Below are 24,521 nucleotides of genomic sequence, written 5' to 3' on the forward strand. Positions count from 1 at the left end.
AATGCCGCGACCCCCAACCGGTCGTAAGTCGAGGACTAAACCGGTCATAAGTCGAGGACTACCCAACCGGTCGTAAGTCGAGGACTTTCCCTGCCCGGGAGCGCCACGCATGCATGGTTCCGCCCCCTGCACCGGCCGAGGCGTAGCTGGCAAGCGGCAGAGACAGAGCAGGCCGACCACCAGCTGGCCCAGCTCAAGGGAGGTAAGGCACCCACCGGAAAAGGGAAAAAAAATGGCGGACAGCCTTGCTTGGCGACCCCCATGAAATGGTCGATCGACCCCAAATGGGGTCGCGACCCATAGGTTGAGAACCGCTGTGCTAGAGATATGTCAAGCATCTGGGAAAAATCTGGCAGGACAAATGGACCTGGCACTCCACAATATTTGCAGTTCTTTTTTTCCAAGCTCCCTCCCTTTACACTGCTTTTGCAGCTCTGGCTCAAATAACTTCCCCAGATTTAAGCCTCTTTTTGAAGAATGCATGGAGAAAACCTTTCAGGAGTATTACTCTGTCCAGTTCTTTTTCTTTTTCCCCTTCCTGGGTACCGATAGTGTGGAAGTATTGATAGATAGCCAGGGTCTGTGGGGTGGAGTTGGGAGAGAGAACAGAATTTCCTGCAAAATTCAATAACAGAAAGCTTGGGGCCCTGAAATCCCTTGCTAAATCTCCTCCTCCTCCTCTTCCTTTTACTCCTTTTGTCTTTTTGCTGATTAAAACAATGCCTTACAATCACCCTAGGAACAACCTCAGTGCAATTCCAGAGGTGATGTGGGATTCTGGCCTAAAGGAAATGAATGAAACCTGGAAAGGAGTGATTGCCTGTTTTGGGGTAGTGGTCTTCCTTCTGATGACCATTGGGATTATTTATTGGCAAGTAGTGGATCAGCCAAACACAAACTGGATCCTGAGAAGTAGTACCAGTGGCCTGATCTGGGATCGAAAAGATCACAGTCTCATCCTTCAGACTTTGAAAGAAGAAAGAACCTTGCTAAAGATTCACATGGGAAGCTTCCCAGATGTGGAGATACCTTTCATAAAGAACATATGTTGGCAGAATCGGTCTGAATTCTGTTTCACCTGGGAAGCTATAGTTGAACTGAAGGTCTTCCTGGACTCCAACTCTTCTCCCAACAGCGAGTGTTACAACATCAACTGGACTCCCCTTCACTGCCAGGTGAAAGTAAAGGTAACTAATTATAGCTTTTCTTTATTTCCTTCTATTGTATTCTCTAAATAACTTTATAACAAGGCAAATTCAGCTGTGGTGAGGTCAAGATAGTAATGATGTGAAGAAAGAATAGGCTTTTGGCCAGCTTGGACTTCAGATTGATAACTACAGTAGCAAACAGTTGCTGCATTGAACTTAGTTTTTAATTGTAAACATAAAAAAATCTTTATTTCTACCTTCCCACCATACAAAGGTATATCAAAAAACCTAGAAAGGGATTCTTCTGCATAAATGCTATGAAAATCTCAAGATGCAGGAGATAATGGATCAAATAAAGCTGGCGCTCATGAAATTAAAAATGGCAATTATACTATAATTCAATCCCAAAGTGATTTCAGTGCAGAATTGTGAGTTAATGGAAGATGCTTTCATTTAATGAAGCTTCAAGCAAAGCATTCTCTTAGAGCCGTTTCTTGAAGGAATGTGGTTCCTTCATTTCTAAGAATGAGGCAGTCACTTTACTTCCCTTCCATTTGCTAACTGAACTTCCCTTATTCTCCTCTAGTTCTTGCAACACCCCCCCCCCAAAAAAAAGTTATTGTGCAGGCACCAGCCACACCTACCCAAAAGGCTCTTTCTGCTTCTCCAAAGGCTGGAGCAGAGGTAGTCAACCTTGGCTCTTTTATGACTCGTGGACTTCAACTCCCAGAATTCCTGAGCCAGCTGTTCTGGCTCAGGAATTCTGGGAGTTGAAGTCCACGAGTCATAAAAGAGCCAAAGTTGACTACCCCTGAACTGGAGGATACCAAAAGGAGTCTGGAAGGCACCACAAAATTTGTCAACAAGGCAAATTATGTTGCCTCTTTCCTTTGATTAAGTGGATGTGACCTCCATCAGTTTGAAATTATTGAATCCAAGCTATCTTGCATCGCTTAATTGTTGAGAAGATGCTACAATAACCCTATCAAATATGTAAATGTACAATAGTGTCAAAAATAATAACCTGAGATATATGAGTGGTCACCAAAGCTAAGTGTCCAAATGACAGCAGAAATCTTCCTTGTTATATTTACTCTGTCTATGTGTGAGAGAATGTGTGAGAAGGCTTTAGATTAATTTCAAAACTAACAGATGTCTTTCTATCAGAACCAAAATGTAAAAACTGTGCTGTTCTTTGGACATGCAAAGCTGGAAAAGATGTGTTTTCAGATGCACGTATGGGCTTACACAATTGGAAATAGTCTACCATGAGAAATTAGCTCTTCTTCCAAACAAATATCTTAACGATCGAGATTTTGCAAAATGAATATTGCAGCTAAGAGATTTTATATTTGAGATTAAATGGAAATGCAATGTTAATTAAAAAAAGTTTAATGAAAATGTGTTTTGTAATTAACTACTGATCTCTGTTTTTTGCCCTCTTTCTGGTTTCTTTGTATACACTGTCAATCAAAAGGCATTATGTAGAGCTTTTGTCTCTTTTTCTTTCTTCTCAACACTTTTATGGGAAAAGGAGGAAAAAGAGATACCGTGGAAAACAGTGAAATACAGCGGCATCTGAATTGCCATACAGTTTCACAGCTTCAAAAAATTGCCTCATTTGGGAATTATTTACTAATATATTAGGCATTCCTGGAAAATAAATTCAAAATTGATGCTATGTGAGAAATGCTTTTCCATTTCAAAATTCTGGAAAGACAGCAAGAGAAGGAAGAAATCATAACAGAAATAGTATAAACAGTGGAATGAATTTGCTCTGTTTTAAGCATGAGGATTATGCTAGGTTAACTTTCGTCCATCACAGTGAATCATAATTCTTTTTTTTTTTTTTAGAGGTCCACCAACTGCAGCATAAATAACGCCAAATCTTCTCAGAGTCAGATCTTGGTGACTTGAAAGACGAGAGACCACATATACATTCTAAAACAGTGTTTCTCAACCTTGACAATTTTAAGGCATGCAGACTTCAACTCCCAGAATTCCACAGCCAGCATTGCTGGCTGTGGAATTCTGGGAGTTGAAGTCCACATGCCTTAAAATTGTCAAGGTTGAGAAACACTGTTCTAAAAGGTCTTGTTATACCTTCTGCTAGGGCTCTCCAAATTTGGCAACTTTAAGACTTGTGGATTTCAACTCCCAGAAATGAAGTCCACAGTCCCAGAACTGTCTCAGAGAACTTCCAGCTAGCTAGCTTTCCATCTCCCAGCCTTTGGATCCCAACTTAAAATATGCTTGAGACCGATTTGGGCAGTTTTAATAATTTTGTAATAGTTTAAGCTATTTGAATAGCATTTTGAAAGAGTACAACTGTAAAACAACCCTTAACATTTAAACTTCAATTTTAAATGACTCCAGTAGTGAAAGACCTAGTCCTTTGAAATCCATACATTCAGATCTGACCTAAGGTCACCCAATTAAAAAAACATCCTAGTTGAATCAGGACAGATAAAAGTGGGGTTTTTTTTTTTACATAGTGCATAATTAAACTTTGGAAATTACTACCACAAAATGTAGTGCTGTCTAAAGGTTGGCTGGCTTCAAAAAACGGGTTGGACCATTTCATGGAAGTCGTGGGGATCCATAGCTATTAGCCTAGTTAACAGTGAAGGCCATCTGCTGCTTCTTTGTGCAATTGGTTGGCCACTGTGAGAATGAACTGCTGGACTTGATGGGATGACACTTTTTAGAATACCAGTGTTGAGCATGAGTGGAGTCATAGAGGTGTTTAACTCAGTATATTGGACCCATTCCCTCCTGAGGAACCACAGAGACATAACAAGCCAACGCCAGCCTTTTGTCAAAGTTATTAGTAAGCTCAGAGTTGAATCAATTAGAACCATGTGCGAAGCTGATGTCACTATCCAGATTATTCATGTTCGTAAAGATGATTGTATATACAGGAACCTTCTACTGATATTATAACAACTATGGATTGGTTTGAAGATGGAATCTGCTCAGACAAAGCCGTTCTTCACATCCTGCTGCCTTCTATACAGTAGAAGTGCTTTGTGGATAACAGGCAAACCAAAAGTCTAACAATGGCAGTGTTCTATAAGAGACCAGGGTTCTGTAACTAGCAGCATTTCTGTCTGCCAGCTAAGCTAAAGAGATTGTATCTTGTGCTAGTTTTAATAGACCTACATTAAAGAGAGCAGAGGATTCAAGAAGAAAGTATTACCTTAATCAATACAGAAGTATTTCTAATATAGGAATTGAACTTTTAACCATGTAAATGAATCCTGACAGCCATCTTGTAACATCCAGAGAAAGTGGCTTTTCAAGTGAAAGATAATAATTCTGCTAATAAGCAGTAAATACAGGAATTACCCCTTCAAGGGACTTATTATTATATGCTGCCTGCTTGTTTTTTTTATGGCAACATGGTAAATCTTTGTTAATAATAGGAGCACAGGATGGATTAATCAAGTCACATTATATTTTAATTGGCTTACACTGACATATACCATTGCCTTCAGCAGTCTTTTTCTAAATCTTATCCTTTGGAGTTCTCTAATATCGTTCTCAATTTTGTAATAGCAAAACTTTTGACCCTGCATAAGAACACCATAATTTTAATGATGTTATTCTAAAGAATCCTGTTAATTGTATATTTTTAAATCAAAAAGGATATTTTCAATGAGATCATTCATAACTGGATTTCAGTTTTACAAAAGACCTTTTCATAAAGGGAGCCACAGAAAATAAAATACATTTACATTTACTGAAAGCTAATACGGTAAAAAAAGAAATCTATTCTCTAATTTCACAAAGATATTCTTCCCTGACAGAATAGGTTTCTTATTTTTCCACCTCATTCTAAGGTTGATTTAGAATTTATTTTGATAACAATTGCACGTTTTTGTTTTTAAATATACTCATTATTATAAAGTAGTGAATGGAGGGAGGGGTAGTTGTTGCTACATTTTTCTTCAATTTTCTGCAGCCACCTTGGCTACCCAACTCACTGATTTGAAAAATATAAGAAAAAAATCCTTCATAATTTCCCTGAAGCATAGAAAGATATAGGAGAACTGCAGATCACCAGATAGATAATAACGTAGTAAAAGAATTAAGTATGATAATAGATTGGATGAAGGCTAATACACTGAAGTTCATATCAGACAAGTAAAGGCTATTATTGCCCTTCTCAGTAGAATTCAATCTGTTCTGGAAATATTTGCACCCCTCTTGAAAAATTGGTCCCATAATTTGGGGATGCTTCTGATTTAGGGTTGAAAGAAATGGCACTTTGATTTTGGTGACTTGAAGTATCCTTTATAGCATGCTGTATTTCTTCTGGACAAAAATATAGGTAGTCCTCGACTCACAACCACAACCGAGCCCCAAATTTTCATTGCTAAGCAAGAGAATTGAGTTTTGCCCCATTTTACAACTTTTCTTGCCACAGTTGTTAGGTTAATCACTGTAGTTGTTAAGGTAGTAATCTGGCTTCCCCATTGCTTGTCAAAAGGTCACAAAAGACGATCACATGACCCGAGACACTGCAACCGCATGGCATACAATAAATGCCAATTGCCAAGCATCCAAATTTTGATCGCGTGACCGTGACTGCTGCAATCGATGTAAGTGTGAAAAATAGTCATGTCACTTTTTTCAATGCCGATCACTAAATAAAAGTTTGTAAGACGAGGACTTCTTATACTACAGTATCAATTACATACATTTTCTAGTAACCTCTTGACTGAATAACTGTGATTTGTGGTATGTGGGACCTTCAAAACAAAGCTGCAAAGTTGTAATTGAGAACAAACAATATGATCTTATCTTGCCAGAGTTTCATCAGCTGCAATGATCACCAGTTAATTTTTGAGCTCAATTTAGTGTTTTGGTATTGTTTTTTTTACAGTACTTAGTGGCTTGGGCGAAAATATCCAGGAATGCCTTCATTTTTATGTCCTTGCCCCAGCTCTTTGTTCATTTAGTGGTCCTCTTCCCGTGTCCTTACCAAGTGAAGTAAGGCAGGAGGCTTCAGGAAAGAGGACCTTCATCCTCCAGTGTATGTGACCTTGTTTAGCAAGCTGTCCTCATACCTTTTGTGATATGTTCATTCTATTAAACCCAGCCAGGTCATAGCCCATCCTCAGAAGCTGATTGTGCTAAAAAATCTCTTCATTCAAGAAAGCACAAGATTTCATTTTTTTAATCTTGTATTTTGCTTTACAGGATTGCTTTTCCATGATAAATATCTCCTGGTATGGGGGAGCCAGTGTCAGTAGACAGCACTGGCCTCTGAATAGTATGAACATCAAGCCCCAACCGTTCACTATCAGTAACCTTAGTAAAAGCCCAAATGCTTTTGGCTCTGTCTTAGAAAGATATTTTTTGGGATCCACCGGTAAGTTTCCTTGTCTTATTTGATTTACTAAATTGTAGTGTCTAAATACAATAGCACACACAGTTTTGAAAACTTAGTTAAAAACAGCTGTCAGGGCATTGGGTAAAATGGACTACCACAAAATTTTGGATAACTACTTTGTTGTCCTAATTGATTATCAGAAAGAGGCCAGAAATGTTTGTATAGTCTTCTGGCTCCAATGCTAAAACAGCTTGGCCAGCAATGGCTACCACTATTCACCCTTATTAGTAGGAGGAAGTGTTACTGCTTTATTATCTGGGATATCTTATTATGGTCCTAAGTATTATTCTTCATTCCTGAAAGACTAAGAGGAGACGGGCAGCTATTTACCTTAAGTATTGACCACCCCAGAACTGAGAGTAATTTGTCATATTTCTAATAACATAGTTCAATCTGTGCATTATGCACAATGGTATCTACTTGCTTGTGCAATAGTGCATGAGACTAGGCCATCTTTGCCCATATGAGGACTTCCAAATGTGTTGAGACAACTCTGAGAATGTCCTGGGAGGGCAGTCTCAGAATTAGCTTCTTAGAATCAAGCTCAATTCAAAAGAGTTCCTACTTTAAGAAACAGACGGAATCTGCCCAGCCTATGCTGTCAAGAAGAGAGGGATTGCTTAGGATGTAAAACTTACATGAGATTGAAGAGGCATGGTAGGACCAACGACAGTCCTTCTCCAGAACAGTTGATGTAGAAGACTTACCCCATGAAACACATCACATATCCCAAGAAGTTGACTTTCCACAGAGCTGTCAAAATGATAGTCATAATGATAGTATTTCACTTGGTTTTTGGTAACACAGTTGCAGTTATCTGATTGATTATTGGTACTAGGCTGTTATCTTTTTAACAGATGAGCTTTATATATTGTACCCCTAATTTGTAACTCACCCTTAGTTTTGGGAGTTAGGCACTACAGGTAGTCTTTGGTTTACAACCACTTGTTTAGCGACCATTTGAAGTTACAATGACCCTGAAAAATTGCCATTGTTATGATCATCATTCACACTTACAACAGCATCTCCATAGTCACATGATCAAAATTTAGATGCTTGGCAACTGGCATGTATTTATGACAGTTGCAATGTCCCAGGGTCATGTGATCCCCACCTTCTGACAAGCAAGTGCCTTGCTCAGCATTGGATTTTGGGCTTGATTGTGGTCATAAATCAATGACTACCTGTATATAAATTCAAATGAATGCATGAATGAATGTGCCTGCTTTCAATTCTTCAGGGCATGAACATCTTTCCAGTCCCTAATACTGTTAGGCTAAGAAAACAAAAGACCAAAGGTGTTTTTTCTGATTTGTAACTCTGCATAGAATTGTCTGATGGTCAAGGAGACTTTAACAAGGTTCCAAATATGTGAAGAGGGGATGTATGGAATGGAATTATAAATTTAAATCTATCTAAGAATAGGACAGAAGTATGGTCCAAAACTGAGTAGGGATGCAGGTATTTTCCATATCTTAAAATATCTTCTTCAAAAGGACTAGACAGGGAGAACCTATCTCACCCTTCCTTTCCATCTTAAGTGGCATAAACAACATGATAGCATTAAAAACATTTGCCACACTTTACATTGTAAAGCATTTTTAATGTTCTAAGTGTGAACTACTGAGCTTCTGGTAACCTAGTGTCTCTGGCCTCTCCCATTTTAGTCGATCAAGGGGAAATGCTTGCTCCTGAAGAAAGATTTGTCACAGTTCAGAACTGAGTATCATACTGTGAAGAGAATTTATTGCCAGGGTCAACAAGTCTGAAAATCAGGGAACGCCTCTCTCATATAGTGTTTGGTTCAGAGAGACTATTGATTAAAAAGAGATCTAATTACTCAGAGTTTTCATCAATGTTTGTAGACTATGGAATTAATTATATCTATTATACCTATTCCATCTGTAAACAACAGAATGTTTATGCAATCTCACCCATAAGTAATATAAATAAAATAATGTAGTCATGCGTATAAGGCTTGTGTGACTTTATCATACATACATAAAGACCCATAGTCCTCTATTGTATTAGAACTCCCATTTACAAGGATAAACGTGAAAGGAGCTGTAATCCAAAACAACCCAGCACTGGGTTGACAAATTAAGATACTAACTAAAAAGTATTTTGAAAAATCAACATCTTCAAAGAGGGATGGGGGACGGTTCTTATTTCCCACAGCATCCATCAAACATTATTTCAGCAGATGCTAGCATGTAGTCCATCTTGGCTGACTATACTGGGAATCTGAAAACAACATGTCAGAAGAAAGCAATTGCAAACCACTTTGGAACTTTATCTTTCACAAAGAAAAATTATATTGAAAAAGTATTTAATGATTCATGAATAATGCTTTTCTGTGTATTATCATTGAAGGAGTGACCATGATGATGGCTTCAGATACACCAATCTCTCTCTCAGTGGAGAGAAACAAACATTTTTGCCTTGAAAATACCCCTGGCACGGACATGGCTTCCCTGCAGTACACTGTGTGCGTGAGTCAAAATATCACATCTGCTCATCAGGAACTGGGAAGTCGACTTCCGAGACAACAACCAAGGTTGCCAGATACAGACATACTTAGGTAAGAATTAAGTAAAATGTTGTAGGGTTGTCTGATATCTCAAGCAGTTATTTAATGCCAAGATCTAGGAATTCTGGGAGTTGTTCTCCTTACATATTAAAAGGGCTCCAGACTGGGAGAAAAAGTTGCAAACATATAGCTTGATCCTAAATCAGACTGAAAAGTTCACTATGACTCCCAAAGATGCAGGGACGTATTGCCCTTTTAAGCGGAGTACAAAAAGACTGTAATGTAAGACCTAAAATAGTTGAAAAACATAAAGAAATCAGGAGAACTCTATCAACAAAAAGTCATGTGTTTATATGTATAGCATATGACTGTAGGGGAAGGAGTGGCAGAATCTGGGGGCGGAATTAAAAGAGTGATCAACCTAGAATCTCTACATAACCACAAGTGAGCTAAGTCCTCCCAAATCCATTAACTCCTAGCAGGTGCTAACTGTCAGTTAAGGATATTCCTGTGCTTAGGTATCAGCAGCAATAAATCATTTTAATTTGGATGGACCTGATCTCTTGTGCCTGACATTGACCCATCTAATAATCACCCTATCGACTGTGTCCCTCACCCTTGGAAACCAAGATAAGTGTGGCCTGCCTATAAAACTATTAAAATATATATATTATTTTTCTCATCACAAAATTTGTGATTCAGGCAATTCAATTGTTGTTAAATCAAGCAAGACTTTTCTTTTTAACAGGTTACCAGTCTGGAGGTATTATGGTATGGCTGATTCTTTTGCTCAAATGGAACGAGGACTGAGATCTTTCTACAATAAGCTTCAAACACATAATCTTGGGGAGGGCATAATTGCTCTCAGTGAAGAGTCTACAATGGTACTTCGAAATTTGGTATGTGCAGCAAATCCAAGTATCATCCACAAAGTTCATTCCTCAACCATTTTTAATTCTAATATTCTGCATTAAATTATAGCTCAGAATATCATTCTTCAAATGCTTGGTGAACAAATCTTTTTCCAAGCCACTGGGTATTTCCTTGATTATGATAGTATTTAATAGCTATTGGTATACTTACTAGCTGTAATTGTTAGAGTTTTAACATCTTGCAAAGACTTAAATTATTACAGAAAGAAAAAGCAAGGAAGCAAGAAAGCAAGCAAGCAAGCAAGAAAGCAAGCAAGCAAGCAAGCAAGAAAGAAAGAAAGAAAGAAAGAAAGAAAGAAAGAAAGAAAGAAAGAAAGAAAGAAAGGAAAGAGGTCATTTAATATAGTAGGCGTGTGCTATTTCTTAAGGCCAGAGGACCGTACTACTTGGGCTATACTTTCAGAACTTCTAATCTACATTGTTGAAACAACTATTTGGACAAGACATGGATGTTATTATTAGATACTATCATAAATCTGATAAGCAGCTTCTGAGGCTCCTATTAACACACTATCTAGGCCCTGACCAGATTCACCCAGTAACATCCAAGATAGAAGCATACAGGATTACAGCATTGTTGAAAATTATGATCTCATAAGCAAAAGTCCATCTAAGCATGCTCAACTCCCTCAACTACAACCACCAAAGAGTTTATTCAAGTTTTGCCTACCAATCTATACACAATATCTCTTTTGTGCTCTCTCCTGGGTTTCTGCTTTGATGCCGAGATACTAATGAGGAAACTGGAAAATCTCTCTTGGCTACATAATTTAGGTGCTCAGCTGGAGCTCTCTTTAATAAGCAATGGTTTGCATAATGAGCAATTAGTCTTTCTCTCCATATAGCATAGTTCTTGACCTCTGCAACAAAGGTACAGTCTCATTGTTCTCTCTTCTCACTCCCTTGCAGGATCACGTCTATTTACCTCTGCTCAGAAGAAAAAGGCTGCATGCACCGAGATTTAGCATGAACTACTTCCGTATGAAACCACTAAAACTTTCCATCACTCTGTCCCCTTATACAAGCATCAACTCACCAATTTTCCAAAGGTCCCTGCAAGAAGGGAAAGAAGAATTTTGGTTGAGCCACCATTCTGAATCCAGTGACTATTCGGTACAATTTGCTAATGTTGTCTCTTTTATTTGGCCCATTGCTTTTAACGGTCATTTATATTATAGGATTATTTGGCCGCTTGATTTATTTTAAAGGAAAATGAAAGCCAAAATTTGTATAAAGTACACATGAGAGATTGGATCACTTTATTGTTTTGTCCTAAAAATTGTGCCACACTCCAACTGATTTGGGCGGATTCTCCTTTTGCTGGGATTTGGATGTTATGGCAGAAGGGAGGCATTTAACCCTACTCAGCTCCCTCTGTATCATTTTTTTTCAAAGTTGTTGTTATCTGCTTGCATGGACATGGGCAGGTTATGGCTTAATCAGGATGGAGGGATATGCAAGCACCCCAGTCCAAGTTGTAGGAACTTCTAATTCTTTTTTTTTAAGAGTTAGCAAATGTCAGAAGGAAAAAAATCACATTACAGGTAATCTTCAACTTATGACATTTATTTAGTGACTGTTTGAACTTAAGATGGCACTGAAAAAAGGGACTTTTGATCAGTCCTTGCACTTATATTACAGCATCCCTCTAGTCATGTGTTTCTGACTTAGGTCTGTGATTAACCACATTTTTTGTTGGTTTTGCAAAATACTGGGCTACCTTGGGGAAACCCTAAACATCTACAGGTAGTCCTCGACTTACAACAGTTCATTTAGTGACCATTTGAAGCTACAACAACACTGAAAAAAGGACTTCTGACCATTTTTCACACTTACAACCATTGCAGCATTCCCCACGGTCATGTGATTAAAATCCAGACACTTGGCAATTGACTTGTACTTATGATGGTTGCTGTGTCTTGGGGTCATGTGATCATTTTTTGCAACCTTCTGACAAGCAAAATCAATGGGGAAGCCAGATTCACTTAACAACCCTGCTAATAACTTAACAACTGCAGCGATTCACTTAATAACTGTGGCAAGAACAGTTGTAAAATGGGTTAAAACTCAGTTCACAACTCTCTCACTTAGCAACAGAAATTTTGGGGCTCAATTGTGGTCTTAAGTTGAGGACTACCTGTATTATGTTTCCTTCTCTGAGTGACCTTTGTTTCTCCAGAATCTGTGGGAGGTCAGGGTGTGTGTGTGACATTCATTGGGCGATACTCTTCTCCTGATCAATTAGAAAGCAAGTGCTGATCGGACTGCAGTGTCTTTAACATATTTTCAGCATTCTTGGGCTGCCTGAAAAGATAACCACAGTTATACTTCAAAGTGGTTTGTGAAAGATTAAGAAATGGAAACTTTGGCATGGAAATATTTTATACATTGCATACACAGATAAGTATGTTGTCTGATGATCCAGAACGTTTTATATTGGAGCAGTACAAAAATGCTGTTAAATAAGTATATACCTATCATGCAGTTTCCTTTCAGTGTACATAGTGCGCAGAAAAAGAATAAGAAACAGTAAGGCAAAGAAATAATACGCCTGAGATAAGAAACAGGAAAAGAAAATTAAAATTTATATGGTGAACACTATTCACTATACCTTTTCTGTCTTGGCAAACCAGTGATGCTACCACATATTCATTCACCTTTCATCTATTGACTTTTCTTTGCTAAGGCTCTCCCCTCTGTTCACCCAATTCGCCTATGTGCAGATCGTACATAAATTCTATATGTCTAACATTATATAATCAAAGCTGACCTTTTTAGTCCTCCAATTTAGCAGATGAATCGCATGCTGTTGGCTAATCAGTTTATAGGAATTAGTCTCCACTTCTGCTACAGCTTTCTTATGTCCTCCTTCCTGTTACAGGTGCCACTCCTCACCAAATGGAAAGGGCAGTTTTCAGCCTGTCTGAATGTAACCAGTCAGGCTGCAGTGCTCTGGTACCTGGGCCAGGTGAAGCTCCTGAAACAACAACTGGGAGCAAAGTATGTGGTTTTTGAAGGTAGTGAAGGCAACATATTTATGGAACAAGCTATCCCACCTCCTGCGGAACTCCGAGGGGATCAGTACATTCGTATTTTGGGCTCAATAGCAACGATGTTGGGAAATTCATCAATAATTACTGGTGCTACAAGGTTGGTTTCAGGAAAAATTCTCACACTATATCTTGTCCTAAGGCAGGTCTGTCTTCCAATCTTATTTATTTATTTATTAAATTTGTCACCCATCTCGCCGCAAAGTGACTCTTCAATGTCTTTATAAAAGAAAGTGAAAGTTCTTGGAGATAGATAATACTTGTTAATGCTATACATCTTTGGTTTAGAATTCCCTGCAATCACCTTCCCCAAATTAGATCTCTCTTCCCCATTTCCAAATATGTTGTCTGTCTGAGTATCATGGGAATTGTGGGAAATGACCTCAAACACTGCAGAGAGCACTAATTTGGGGAAAGTGGCTGTCCTCAAAGATGTCTTTCTTCTTCTTTCTTCCTTCTTCCTGTTTTTAGGTTCAATACAGGATTAAGAACATTGGGTTAATTTATTTTTCAGAAAAAGTTTAAGAAAGAATTAAGGAAAGCGCTGACTAGCCCTGAAGCCCACTTACTTTTTATAATAATGCTTTCTCCCTATCAGTTACAAGTGGAAAGACTTATCATGCATATTTACTATGGGACTATTTTCCCATTAATTTTCTGCAATGAAAGAGCAGTATATCATGGAATAAATGATCTTTCCAGCATTTTGGAAATGACAAAGAGTTCCATCTTATCCCCCAAAACATATACAATGATGCAGGACCTTTAGGGTACCAAGATGATGACAAACACCGGAGCAGTAAATGATGAGATTCATAGTTTACATCCCATGTTAAAGGCACTGGGATGGAGAAAGCCCATTCCTTTGGAGGGGACATAGCATACAATCCAAGAGGGTGAAAGTGCACATAGGGATCAAGATGGGTTCAACAGTTGGGTTGTGATTCCTTTTACAATGTATCTTTTTCTCTAATAACCTACAATTGGAAAAAGGAAGGATTCTGTACTCCATATTGCAAGTAGAGTAACTCATCTGCCAACCCCCCCCCTCCATTGTGGACTCAATTTCTGAGTCACTTTTTCTGAATGTGTACAGTGTGACTTGAACACCCATACATTCTGCTATTATTGAAAAAACAATTGATTCCCTCTGAAAAAGATCTCTATTTCAGCTGCGAAATGCAGGGTTGTTTTGGTTTTGCTTAGAAGCAAAGTAGACATGCTCATGGGACTCAAAGTTATCATCCTATTTCAACATGCTGGATTTATTTTCCTAGGACAATTACACACAGCTGTATTTTTCCTTCTCAAACCCTTCACAGACAGATTGTCCTGCCCATCCTCACTATCACTATTCACTAATTCTTAAGACAATATGTGTTCCTTCAGGCTGGCCAATAAAGGAAGGCAAAGCAAGCACCCTATTTATCCCCACTTCACAATAACTACATAAAGTATTGGCTATTGTAGGCAAAGACACTATAACATCATTTGGTAGTTCACCTGATTTTAAGCAGAAGAACGAAAGAATGCCAGTGTGTCATGACCCTTAGTCACTTAGCACAATTGCGAGTTCCTGCCAATGAGAAATTTCATGGAGATCTAGCATCCCATGCCAGGAACTAGATGATTTAGGTAGATTGCTTTGATCACAATCTCAATAAGGATCCTTCCTTTGTTTTCCTACTCAAGAAGTTTTTACACTCTAAATTGAGCTTCTCTTGCTCTAGGAAAGTGCTCTTCCACCAAAATTCTAGACCTCCCCAAATCCTGCATGAATATCTCTCAAACTTCTCCTAACTCCATGCATTTGCAAGCAGCCCTTCTCTGCTCTGTCCCACATAAGCACGTGTTTTCATCCCATTTTTTCCCATTATTTTCTGTTAAAAGGAATTTTCTACACATGCAAGTCAATGACCCCAGCATTAATTCTAATAACCTTAACAGTTAAAGCTATCATTTCACTGGGATAAATCTGAACAATAGAAATGCCATTTAGTGTTTTTGAGTTCAGTCCTTAATCTGAACTTTTTGAATGGCTGCTTTCCATGCTTTCTGAGTGATGTAATTCTTGTCTTTTAATCCCCCAACTGTCTTAAAAGAGCTTCATATGAGTTTGAGTTGCACGTCGGAAAATATTTAATTCCTGGCCCTCCTTTGACCAAGTTCGTTTTCTAGTGGGATTCTAGAGAGGAAACTTCAACTAGCTACACTCCTCCTCTGTTTGCTGTATTCTAGTGAATAGAGGAGTGGTTGATCCCCCAAAGCCATGTATGCAATCATCTATTCTGGCCTATCCTTTCTATTTAACAAGTAAGGAGTAATACATCAAAAGTAGAGTCTGTTTCCATGTTCAAGGTCCATTTGACTTTTTGTGATTTTGATGTAGCATTTGGTTCTTCCAGTAAGCACTTATTGTGCATTTGAGTAATTTCATGTTTACTGTATAATTATTTGTATTGCTTATAGATCCAGCCACCTGCCACTCTTTTTCCAAATGAATCCACGACAATCTGACTGGAGTTACGCTGGTTTGAAAGGGATTATTCCATCTGTGCTTCATTATAGTCTTCTTGGTTATAACTTTTTCATTCCAGAAGCAATAGGTAATATTATTATATGGTCTGCTTCTTTCAAAAGCTGTTTTAAAAGGCTAATAAATGAAAAATCAGGCAATAACTTCCAGTATAACATATTTATAAACAGAAAGCTACAAATCCAGTGCCCCCTTTTCTATGTAATATTCGGGGGAGGGAATCCTTTCTGAAGCTTCACCATGTCACTGCCAGTCAGTTTGTATACCTAGAGGGATTACTGGTCTGACAATAAAAGGCAGCTTTTTAGATTCCTACTGGGAGACAAATGTACACAATCTGACATCAATGTCCAATTTTGCCGCCACACTGGAGTTATTTGATTTCAGTTATTAGGCATTAGTCTGCATACTAGTAAAAACAATTGAAGGATATAAGTAAAAAATCCATATGCATTTAATCCTGGCTTCATTCATCTAACTGATGAAAGCACAAGGCTTTTTGGTTTTGCAACTGATTCATAGCATGGTTTACATCTGTATTCCAGAGCTCAAAGATATAGTATGTTTTCGGTGTGAAAGTTTCCCAGGCTTAATGCCTTTAGACTCCAAGTAGAGCTAAAATTGTTTTGATCTGAAAACTGAAGACGTACAGCCAATCATCATCATCATGTGTTATGTTGACAAATCACCTGATTAAGAGGCAGTTTCCTTTGATAAGACATGAAACTTTGTTTCAGATTTCTGATTATGAATGAAAATTCCCAGGTACTTTTGGCTGTTCTTCACTAGCCATCAATTTGCACCATTTTGCTCAAGTTATGCCAAGAAGCTTTCTGGACATCTGCAAAATCTAAAATAAAGCAATTGGGCATATCTAAAATGTCACCTCTTATCTTCTATACTTGTGGAGGACAAGAAACATGGTATTTTTCCAATTCCATGGATATGTCATCAACTTTATTTCTTTTAGTCTACTGACTTTCATTTTATGGCTTCAGGCAGCACTCAACATTTAGTCTTAAAATAATTGAATGCAAGCAGAAAAAAAAAGACAGACGCTTAAAAGCTGGGCAAAGAGACTGAAGCCCTTTCCTAAACTGAAAGAAGAAGGCAACCAGCTTCAGGGCCAATGACGAATCTGTCACCGAATAAGCAAAGCTAGCTGTTAATGTCAAACGCATCCATCACAAGCCTGGGGAAAGGCATTCTGCTGAAAATGGAATTGAACAGGGCAAATTGTGTGCAAATAGTTGTACTGCAAAAAAAAAAATGGCCTAAGCCATATTTAGCTAAAAGCCTGAGGTGATTTCAGATTGCCTAGAATAAAAATTGTTTCTGTAATTTCCAGATTCTCTCTGAATGTTGGAATAGATTGCTTTAAACTCTGTTCCCATAATCTCCAACAATCATTGCCTTTTTAAATTATGCTTCATTGAATAAAATACAAAAAACTAGATTGACATACTGTGTCATGTGTCATAACTTAAGCCATGGTTTACAACCCAGAGGAAGTAAATTTGCACATCATAATAAAGATATATCCTATTTTGCCAGATGGCCCTGATTTGAATACGGGCCACCAAACATTTCTGGAGGGTGGAAATGATGTTGTTGTCTTCCAGTGGCTCTTGGCCAATGTAAACCCTCATATTCTTACATTTCCTGACCTAAGTAGAAAGCAGTGCTTTCTGGCTTGTGCTAGTTCAAATGTTTCTGTCCAGTTTTGCCTGATGCACTTTGCTTTCTTGTAGGCCATTCCCAGAATATGTATAATGTATTGCTTCGAGACATGCTATAACTTACTTGCAGATATAATTCAATTTTGCATAACAAAGTAATTTCCTTGTATCGTAAAAGGTGGCCTTATTTTTCATAATAGCCAGGCCTACCTACAGAACCTGTTTCATCCCGTTACATCAGCCTGTCCCACTCAGTCAGGCAGGGAAGGTATGTTGCAGACCCTCTCAGTTAAAGAACTCTGACTGGTAGGACCTAGGAAGAGAGCCTTCCCTGTTGTTTAAACACACACACACACACACACACCAGAGGTGAGACAGGTCCCCAATTCTCCTGCTCTTCCCTTTTGCAGCCTCACTTGTGAAGCTGAAAGGAGCAGGCAGCTGTAGGTCTAGTAGTTGATGCCCTGAGAACCCTTCCTTCACCTTTTAAATTATTTTTAACCAGGTTTAACTATTCTTGCCCCTTCTAAAAATATTTAAATTTAGTTTAACTTTTTAATTCTAACATTTTAATTTTTATATACTGTGTTTATATTTTATTATACACCATCCAGAGTCTCTCTTTGAGGGAGATGAGTGGTTCAGAAATATGGGAAATAAATAAACAACTCATTGTCTTGATATCAGAGATATTGGGTTGATCAAGAGTTACAGACTCTCAATGGTACTTTAATTCTAGTAGCTTAAGTGAAAATAATAACTGTTGGATTGGTCTTTAAGACATCCAGGTGCAATAAATATGTGTTAATAGGAATATAATGTTTAGCAAAAAAAGAAAGAAAAGAAATAAAAGGCCCAGAAGTATGAAACATTTAATGATCAGTCCTCTGTTTCGACTCTTATAGCTTTATCTGTTTTTTTTATTACTATTGTTATATAAGAGGAATGGTGCCTGAAAAATGAATGTGAAGCATGTGTTTGACAGAGGGAGATGAAAGATTTCCCTTCTTTTAACAGGAAATTATCTGGGTCATTTATCTGAAATTCAGCTATTTATATTAGTACTGTACTGCTCCAGCTGGAAATGTGTATCAGTTTAATTTTTCATAACCTAAACCAATCAGGCCAATTATATTGCTTTCTCTCAAGAGTCAGATAGTCAGGAATGTTATTTTCCACTACAATCATTATACTGTACAGTTTTCTGACATGCTTCAGAACACTTGCTCTGTTCAGGTTTAATCAGTGGCAAAATGTATGAAGGGTCAGGCCTTTCTTGGTTTAGTTTCTTTATTATTTGTTATCTTCACTTGTTTCTTTTGGGAAAATGCTGGTTTTAACAGCGATTCTGCTTTCCCCCACCCCCATCCCTCACCACCTTTCCTTGGTTTCTGTACTAGCAGTTAAGGCAGGGGTAGTCAACCTTGGCTCTTTTATGACTCGTGGACTTCAACTCCCAGAATTCCTGAGCCAGCTAAGCTGGCTCAGGAATTCTGGGAATTGAAGTCCACGAGTCATAAAAGAGCCAAGGCTGACTACCCCTGAGTTAAGGGATTGAGACTGTAAAAGCCCAGGAACTGGGCAGATCTGGGCTATGATACTGATTGTGTCATGTTTTAATACTGCCCTGGTTATCAAGAGAACAGAGAAGTGATGTTACAATGACTTGAATTATATTATCAATTCACTCTAGAGGTTACTCATTCACTGAGTCTAAAATCTTACATTTCATATAGCCTGCTAATTTAGTTTTCTGTATGTTTTGTAAAGGTGGAACACTTTCAGGTGAATTTCTGACTGATGAAGAGCTATATATTAGATGGCTGCAAATTGTCACTTTCCTTCCAGTCATGTCTTTCAGGATTCCACCATGGGTCTGTTGTGGTGATTGGGTAGGTAAACTTTTTTTTGTTTTCTAATGATACTAAAATTTAAAAAAAACAACTTTTTCCAGGCTGATCGTTTGCTACCTTTCAAATTCCTCTGAAAAAAACGTCCTTGTCCTTTTTAGTTGTTAAAACTTGAGGTCTAATGCAGATAGATAGCAGCTTGCCATTCATTATTTCTCTTCTGATATGAATCACAAATTATTTCAACATAATTAGAATAAATGTATCTTGATGCTTTTGAAGACTTCCGAGAATACACAGACAGCCAAGTTTAAAAAATGGATAATCCAACAAATCAACCCAGAATTCTTCCTTGAGGTACAAATGACCAGGCTCAAAATATCTTAATTTGGACATATTATGCAAAGATCCAGCTCTTTGGGAAGGCCCTAATTTTGGGCAAGATAGAAGGAAAGGGGAGGAGAGGAAACCAGAGGTAAGGTGTATGGATTCAGTTACAGTAGTGATTGGAAGAACCGAAGAACCAGATTAAGGACAGATCATCATGGAGAAAATCTGTTTATCTGATCCCTAAGTGTTGACAAAAACGTGATGACATGAATCACTCTCCCAAAATTCTTTACAAAATTGTTGAAACTTCCCACTGAACTATCAAGATTTGTCTCTCTCACATACTCTGTTGGCTCTTACTGTTTTTATCTTTCCAATGTATCCTTTGGAAGGATTAATCATCTCCAAGCTTCAGATGGATACAATAGAAATCCCTGAAGGCCATCTCAAACAATCCATTTCATTTTCCCCTTTATTTCTATTTTCTATTTCACAACAATTCATTCTATTCTCTTGTGAGACTGAGTGTTTATGCCTCTACAGAATGCCTCTTTTTGTCCTCAAATTCTAGTACATGTTCTTGTCATCCTTTCCTTCTTAATATTGCAAACTTTTACTTTTTCCTTTTCTCAATTTATTAACACTCTAATTTATGTTCTTAACTTTCCTCCTTCATCAATCATAATAATATTTTACTGTGCTTCCAACCTTTCATTTTAAGCCTCATGCTTTAGTACTAAATTTAGCTAAAATCTTGTTTGCGATCTCCACAATGCCATTCATAGGCTAGCCAATTCAAACTTGTTCCTCTTCTTCCTTCTCTTCTTCCTCCTTTACCTTCTTCCTTCTTTGTCCCTCTACCCATCAACCCTCAGTTCCTTTTGTATTACTTCTTTCCTTCAATTTAGCTATTACCAGCCTTCTCCTCATGCCTTTCCATGTGATTGCCAGCTTTGCAATCCAAATCATTAGCAGTAATTTTGCAAAACATTTGGAACTGCCCTCACTTTCTCCTTATTGCCTTGGCCAGGACTCCCTTCAACTGGCCATGGAGGGGCACTAAAAAGGCAGCTAATTGGCACCTTTCCCCATTCCTTGTTTCTTCCTTCTGTGGCTCTTTTCAAGGCAAGGAAAAAACCAGTTGTAAAAGGTCTTAACTGGAGATTGTATCAGAGGAATAGTAATGCAGTTATGGAAAAAGAGGGAGGGCAGTAAGGCAGGAGGCCAGCAAGGTGAGAATGGCCACCAATGTGGAAATCCCTACCCCACTACTCTACATGAAAAGCTGTAAAGTCCTGAGCCCTGATGGCGCAGTAGTTAAGTGCAATATTGCAGGCAAATTCTGCCCACAGTCTGGAGTTTGATCCTGATGGGGCTGAAGGTTGACTTAGCCTTCCATCCTTCCAAGGTCAGTAAAACAACAACCCAGATTGTTGGGGACAATATGCAAATAATGCTGACATTGAAAACCGCCCAGAGAGTACTGTAAAACACTATGGGGCAGTATGTCAGTCTAAAATGCTATTGCTATTGTCATCAAATTAGCCCAGGTTTCCAGAAGCCTTACAGCATTGCTGTCCTTTCAGAGGTACAATCTCTGCATATGGGCCTCGTTCCTCTTAGTCCTTTAACATTTTCTTCTGTCAGATCGGCTGTGCCTTCCTACCTCCCGCATTTGGAATTCTTCCGCACTGTAGTTATTTCCTATCTTGCTTCTTTTGAAAAACTTCTGGAAGCCCTTCCATTCCCTTTCTTTCCCTTTCTTTCCCTTCCCTTTCTTTCCCTTCCCTTTCTTTCCCTTCCCTTCCCCTTCCCCTTCCCTTTCTCCTTCCTTCCTTCCTTCCTTCCTTCCCTTCCCTCCCCTCCTTCTTTCTCTGTTGGATTTAATCTCTCTTTAGAACTCTAGGCTTTGAGCAGCTGACTTTAGACAAGTTGCTTTTCTATCCTTTTCCTCTCTTGAAGTGTCTCATTAGATTATATTCCAGGAGGCATGTGCAATTGCTGCTGCCACTGGTAATGATGATAAAGCCTGACCACGTTCAGTTCAGGGAGGAAATTTCCATCAGTGTCTAATTATGATGAGAAGCTGAATAAACTGATGAAATACCAAGAAGTCCATGTTTTCTGGCTAATTCTGTATCTACGCAGCGAAGCGTTTGCAAATAATGCTTGTTGCATCTACTGCTCATTATAAAGACATATTTTAAAACAACCTTCTCTTTGTTTTGATTTGTATTTTTTTTTTAAAAAAAAGAAAGCCGTTGTCCTTCTTTTCTTTCAGGTGTTGAACCTCACCAGGTACTATATTCAGAGACACCAGAACTTTGTGGTTCCACTCATTGAGAAATACAGCAAGGAATGGCTATCGAGGGGGGATCCAATTTTTCGGCCCACCTGGTGGCTCAGCCCCACTGAGCCAGCTGCCTTTACCGTTGATGACCAGTTTCTCATAGGCGAGGAGGTAAGACATGGATTCTTTTCTAGCATATTTTAGGTCAGCTCCAAAGGGCCGACTGACACCATTTTACATGTGTATTAGAATACCTGAAAATGTCAGCTCCCTAAAGGCTTCTGGAAATCTCTCTCCAGTTAAGAAAAAAAAAAACACCTGAGTGCATCACAGTATCACTTCTGAAAATATTTTAAAAGAATATTATATAGCACATCAGCCAAAAGTATTTATTAAGACTGACACTGTCAAAACATAATCTACTCTTCCCCAACATGATGGTCACTCCCATCAGAATTCCCAGCTAGTGCTGATGACAACCATCACATACAGCAACAGTGACACATTGGAAAAACACTCAGCTGAAGAAAAAAAATTGAAGACTTCTGCAATGATAGTTCTCTTTCATCAGCCTTTGGGAATTAATCTACTAGAACTTCAATCAGTCAATGGAAGTCAACCAGTGTGCATTACATGCTTGGGGCTATTTGTTAAAGAAGGGAGGGAGAAAGGGATTATTTCTTTAAAGTCCTGCTGAAAAGCTGCCACAATCAGTAGCGGGTCCTGCTTGAACAGTGTGCATAGAATACTGTGTTTGCTTCATTTTAAAACAGATTAATAGAAAAGGAAGGCTGGGAGAGAAAGTAAATAAGAGGTGGAAGAATAGGTTTGTTGTTCTTTTAAGCAATGTAACTTAAGAAAGACATGATAGAGATTTAGAATTTTTTTTGTTAGTGATACATCAACAATATATTAGATGTAATACATTTCCATACTACTTCCCATCAAATGCTTTTCCAAGCAATTTACAATAAATTTATGAAATAGTTATATAAAAGGTATACAATACAGGTTTTTGACTACAAAGTTGGTGGGGAAAGGAAACATTATCCAACCTCCATGCAGGGAAGGCTTGGCTAAAGAGGAAGTTCTTCAAAACTGACTTACAGAAGGCAATGGCAAATGCATCCTAGGGTTCATATGCACCACCAGAAAGAAAGCTGCTTGTGAGAAAAATGCAAAATGATCTTCTGCCAGAGTTGACACATGCAGCTAGACTTAGATGGTTGTAGTGACAGCAACCTGTAATGGCAAAGAAGGTCTACCAATATTCCAGTACCCAAGTTGTTCGGGTCTACACATGCTTTAGCAGCTAATTAGCAGCCAAGACAGCTAAGACCTCTGCTGTGCAATCTGGCCACTACATTCTGCACCAACTGCAGCTTTCAGATAAAGATAGCTCCACATACAGCACCTTAGGGCAGGGGTCTTTAAACTTGGCCCTTTTATGACTCGTGGATTTCAACTCGCAGAATTCCTCAGCCAGCGTGCCTGGCTGAGGAATTCTGGGAGTTGAAGCCCACAAGTCATAAAAGGGCTGAGTTTGAAGACCCCTGCCTTACAGTAGAGTAATCATCTCATCCATTTTCCCTTGAACGGAAAGACATTATAAATTTTAACTTTTTCTCTCAGTTATCATAGGTAATTCCAATGTCACTTCCATAAGCCAAAGCAAGGAAGAAAGAGGGGTGATCTTCTAGAAATTGGGCTGGAGGTTGTTGGGATTAATCATTCTCATTTCCTTCTGTCCAAAATTTATGAATTAAATATGGGTTTATTTGTTGCAAAGCCTGTATTCTGAGTTAGCTTTATTGGCCATATAAAATACCACCCCAATCAAACTTTTACCTGGAGTAGCACGCAAAAAAAATAAAACAATGAAAATTTTCCTTTCCACCTATTTTATATTGCTGAATTTCTATCATTGCCATATTTGGATAGAGGATTTACTAGAATGATTGTGAATGATGTGATCTTTTCCACAGTCCCAAAACAGCCCAGCAACATTGTTTCATGGAAGAATTTGGAATGCATCAGGAAAAAACTACCTAAAGCATTAGATGTGGAAATGGAGCTTTGGTATACAATATATGGATGGGAACTTACAGGTGAAACTCGAAAAATTAGAATATTGTGCAAAAGTTCATTTATTTCAGTAATGCAACTTAAAAGGTGAACCTAATATATGAGATAGACTCATTACATGCAAAGCAAGATAGTTCAAGCCGTGATGTGTCATAAGTAAGATTATTATGGCTTACAGCTCATGAAAACCCCAAATCCACAATCTCAGAAAATTAGAATATTGTGAAAAGGTTCAATATTCTAGGCTCAAAGTGTCCCACTCTAATCAGCTAGTTAAGCCATAACACCGGCAAAGGGTTCCTGAGCCTTTAAATGGTCTCTCAGTCTGGTTCAGTAGGAATCACAATCATGGGAAAGACTGCTGACCTGACAGTTGTGCAGAAAACCATCACTGACACCCTCCATAAGGAGGGAAAGCCTCAAAAGGTAATTGCAAAAGAAGTTGGATGTTCCTAAAGTGCTGTATCAAAGCACATTAATAGAAAGTTATGTGGAGGGAAAAGTGTGGAAGAAAAAGGTGCACAAGCAGCAGGGATGACCGCAGCCTGGAGAGGATTGTCAGGAAAAGGCCATTCAAAAGTGTTGGAGGGAGTGGACTGAGGCTGGAGTCAGTGCATCAAGAGCCACCACACACAGACGGATCCTGGACATGGGCTTCAAATGTCGTATTCCTCTTGTCAAGCCGCTCCTGAA

At 38.5% G+C, this 24,521-nt stretch overlaps 1 protein-coding gene across 1 annotated transcript in view; it reads left to right on the plus strand.

The window, feature by feature from the left end:
• The first annotated feature begins 719 nt into the window (after positions 1 to 719).
• The window catches only part of LOC107288325 (SITS-binding protein-like), a 26,839-nt gene continuing 3,037 nt past the window's right edge, over positions 720 to 24,521 (plus strand). The window contains exons 1-9 of the mRNA XM_029284325.1: positions 720 to 1,187; positions 6,354 to 6,525; positions 8,920 to 9,127; positions 9,825 to 9,975; positions 10,918 to 11,121; positions 12,890 to 13,158; positions 15,528 to 15,664; positions 19,044 to 19,165; positions 21,735 to 21,914. Of these exons, the coding sequence (XP_029140158.1) occupies positions 720 to 1,187; positions 6,354 to 6,525; positions 8,920 to 9,127; positions 9,825 to 9,975; positions 10,918 to 11,121; positions 12,890 to 13,158; positions 15,528 to 15,664; positions 19,044 to 19,165; positions 21,735 to 21,914 (1,911 nt within the window). The remainder of the gene's footprint in view (positions 1,188 to 6,353; positions 6,526 to 8,919; positions 9,128 to 9,824; positions 9,976 to 10,917; positions 11,122 to 12,889; positions 13,159 to 15,527; positions 15,665 to 19,043; positions 19,166 to 21,734; positions 21,915 to 24,521) is intronic.

This window comes from Protobothrops mucrosquamatus, unplaced genomic scaffold (genome assembly GCF_001527695.2).
Source record: "Protobothrops mucrosquamatus isolate PMUCROS unplaced genomic scaffold, P.Mucros_1.0 scaffold530, whole genome shotgun sequence".
NCBI lineage: Eukaryota > Metazoa > Chordata > Lepidosauria > Squamata > Viperidae > Protobothrops > Protobothrops mucrosquamatus.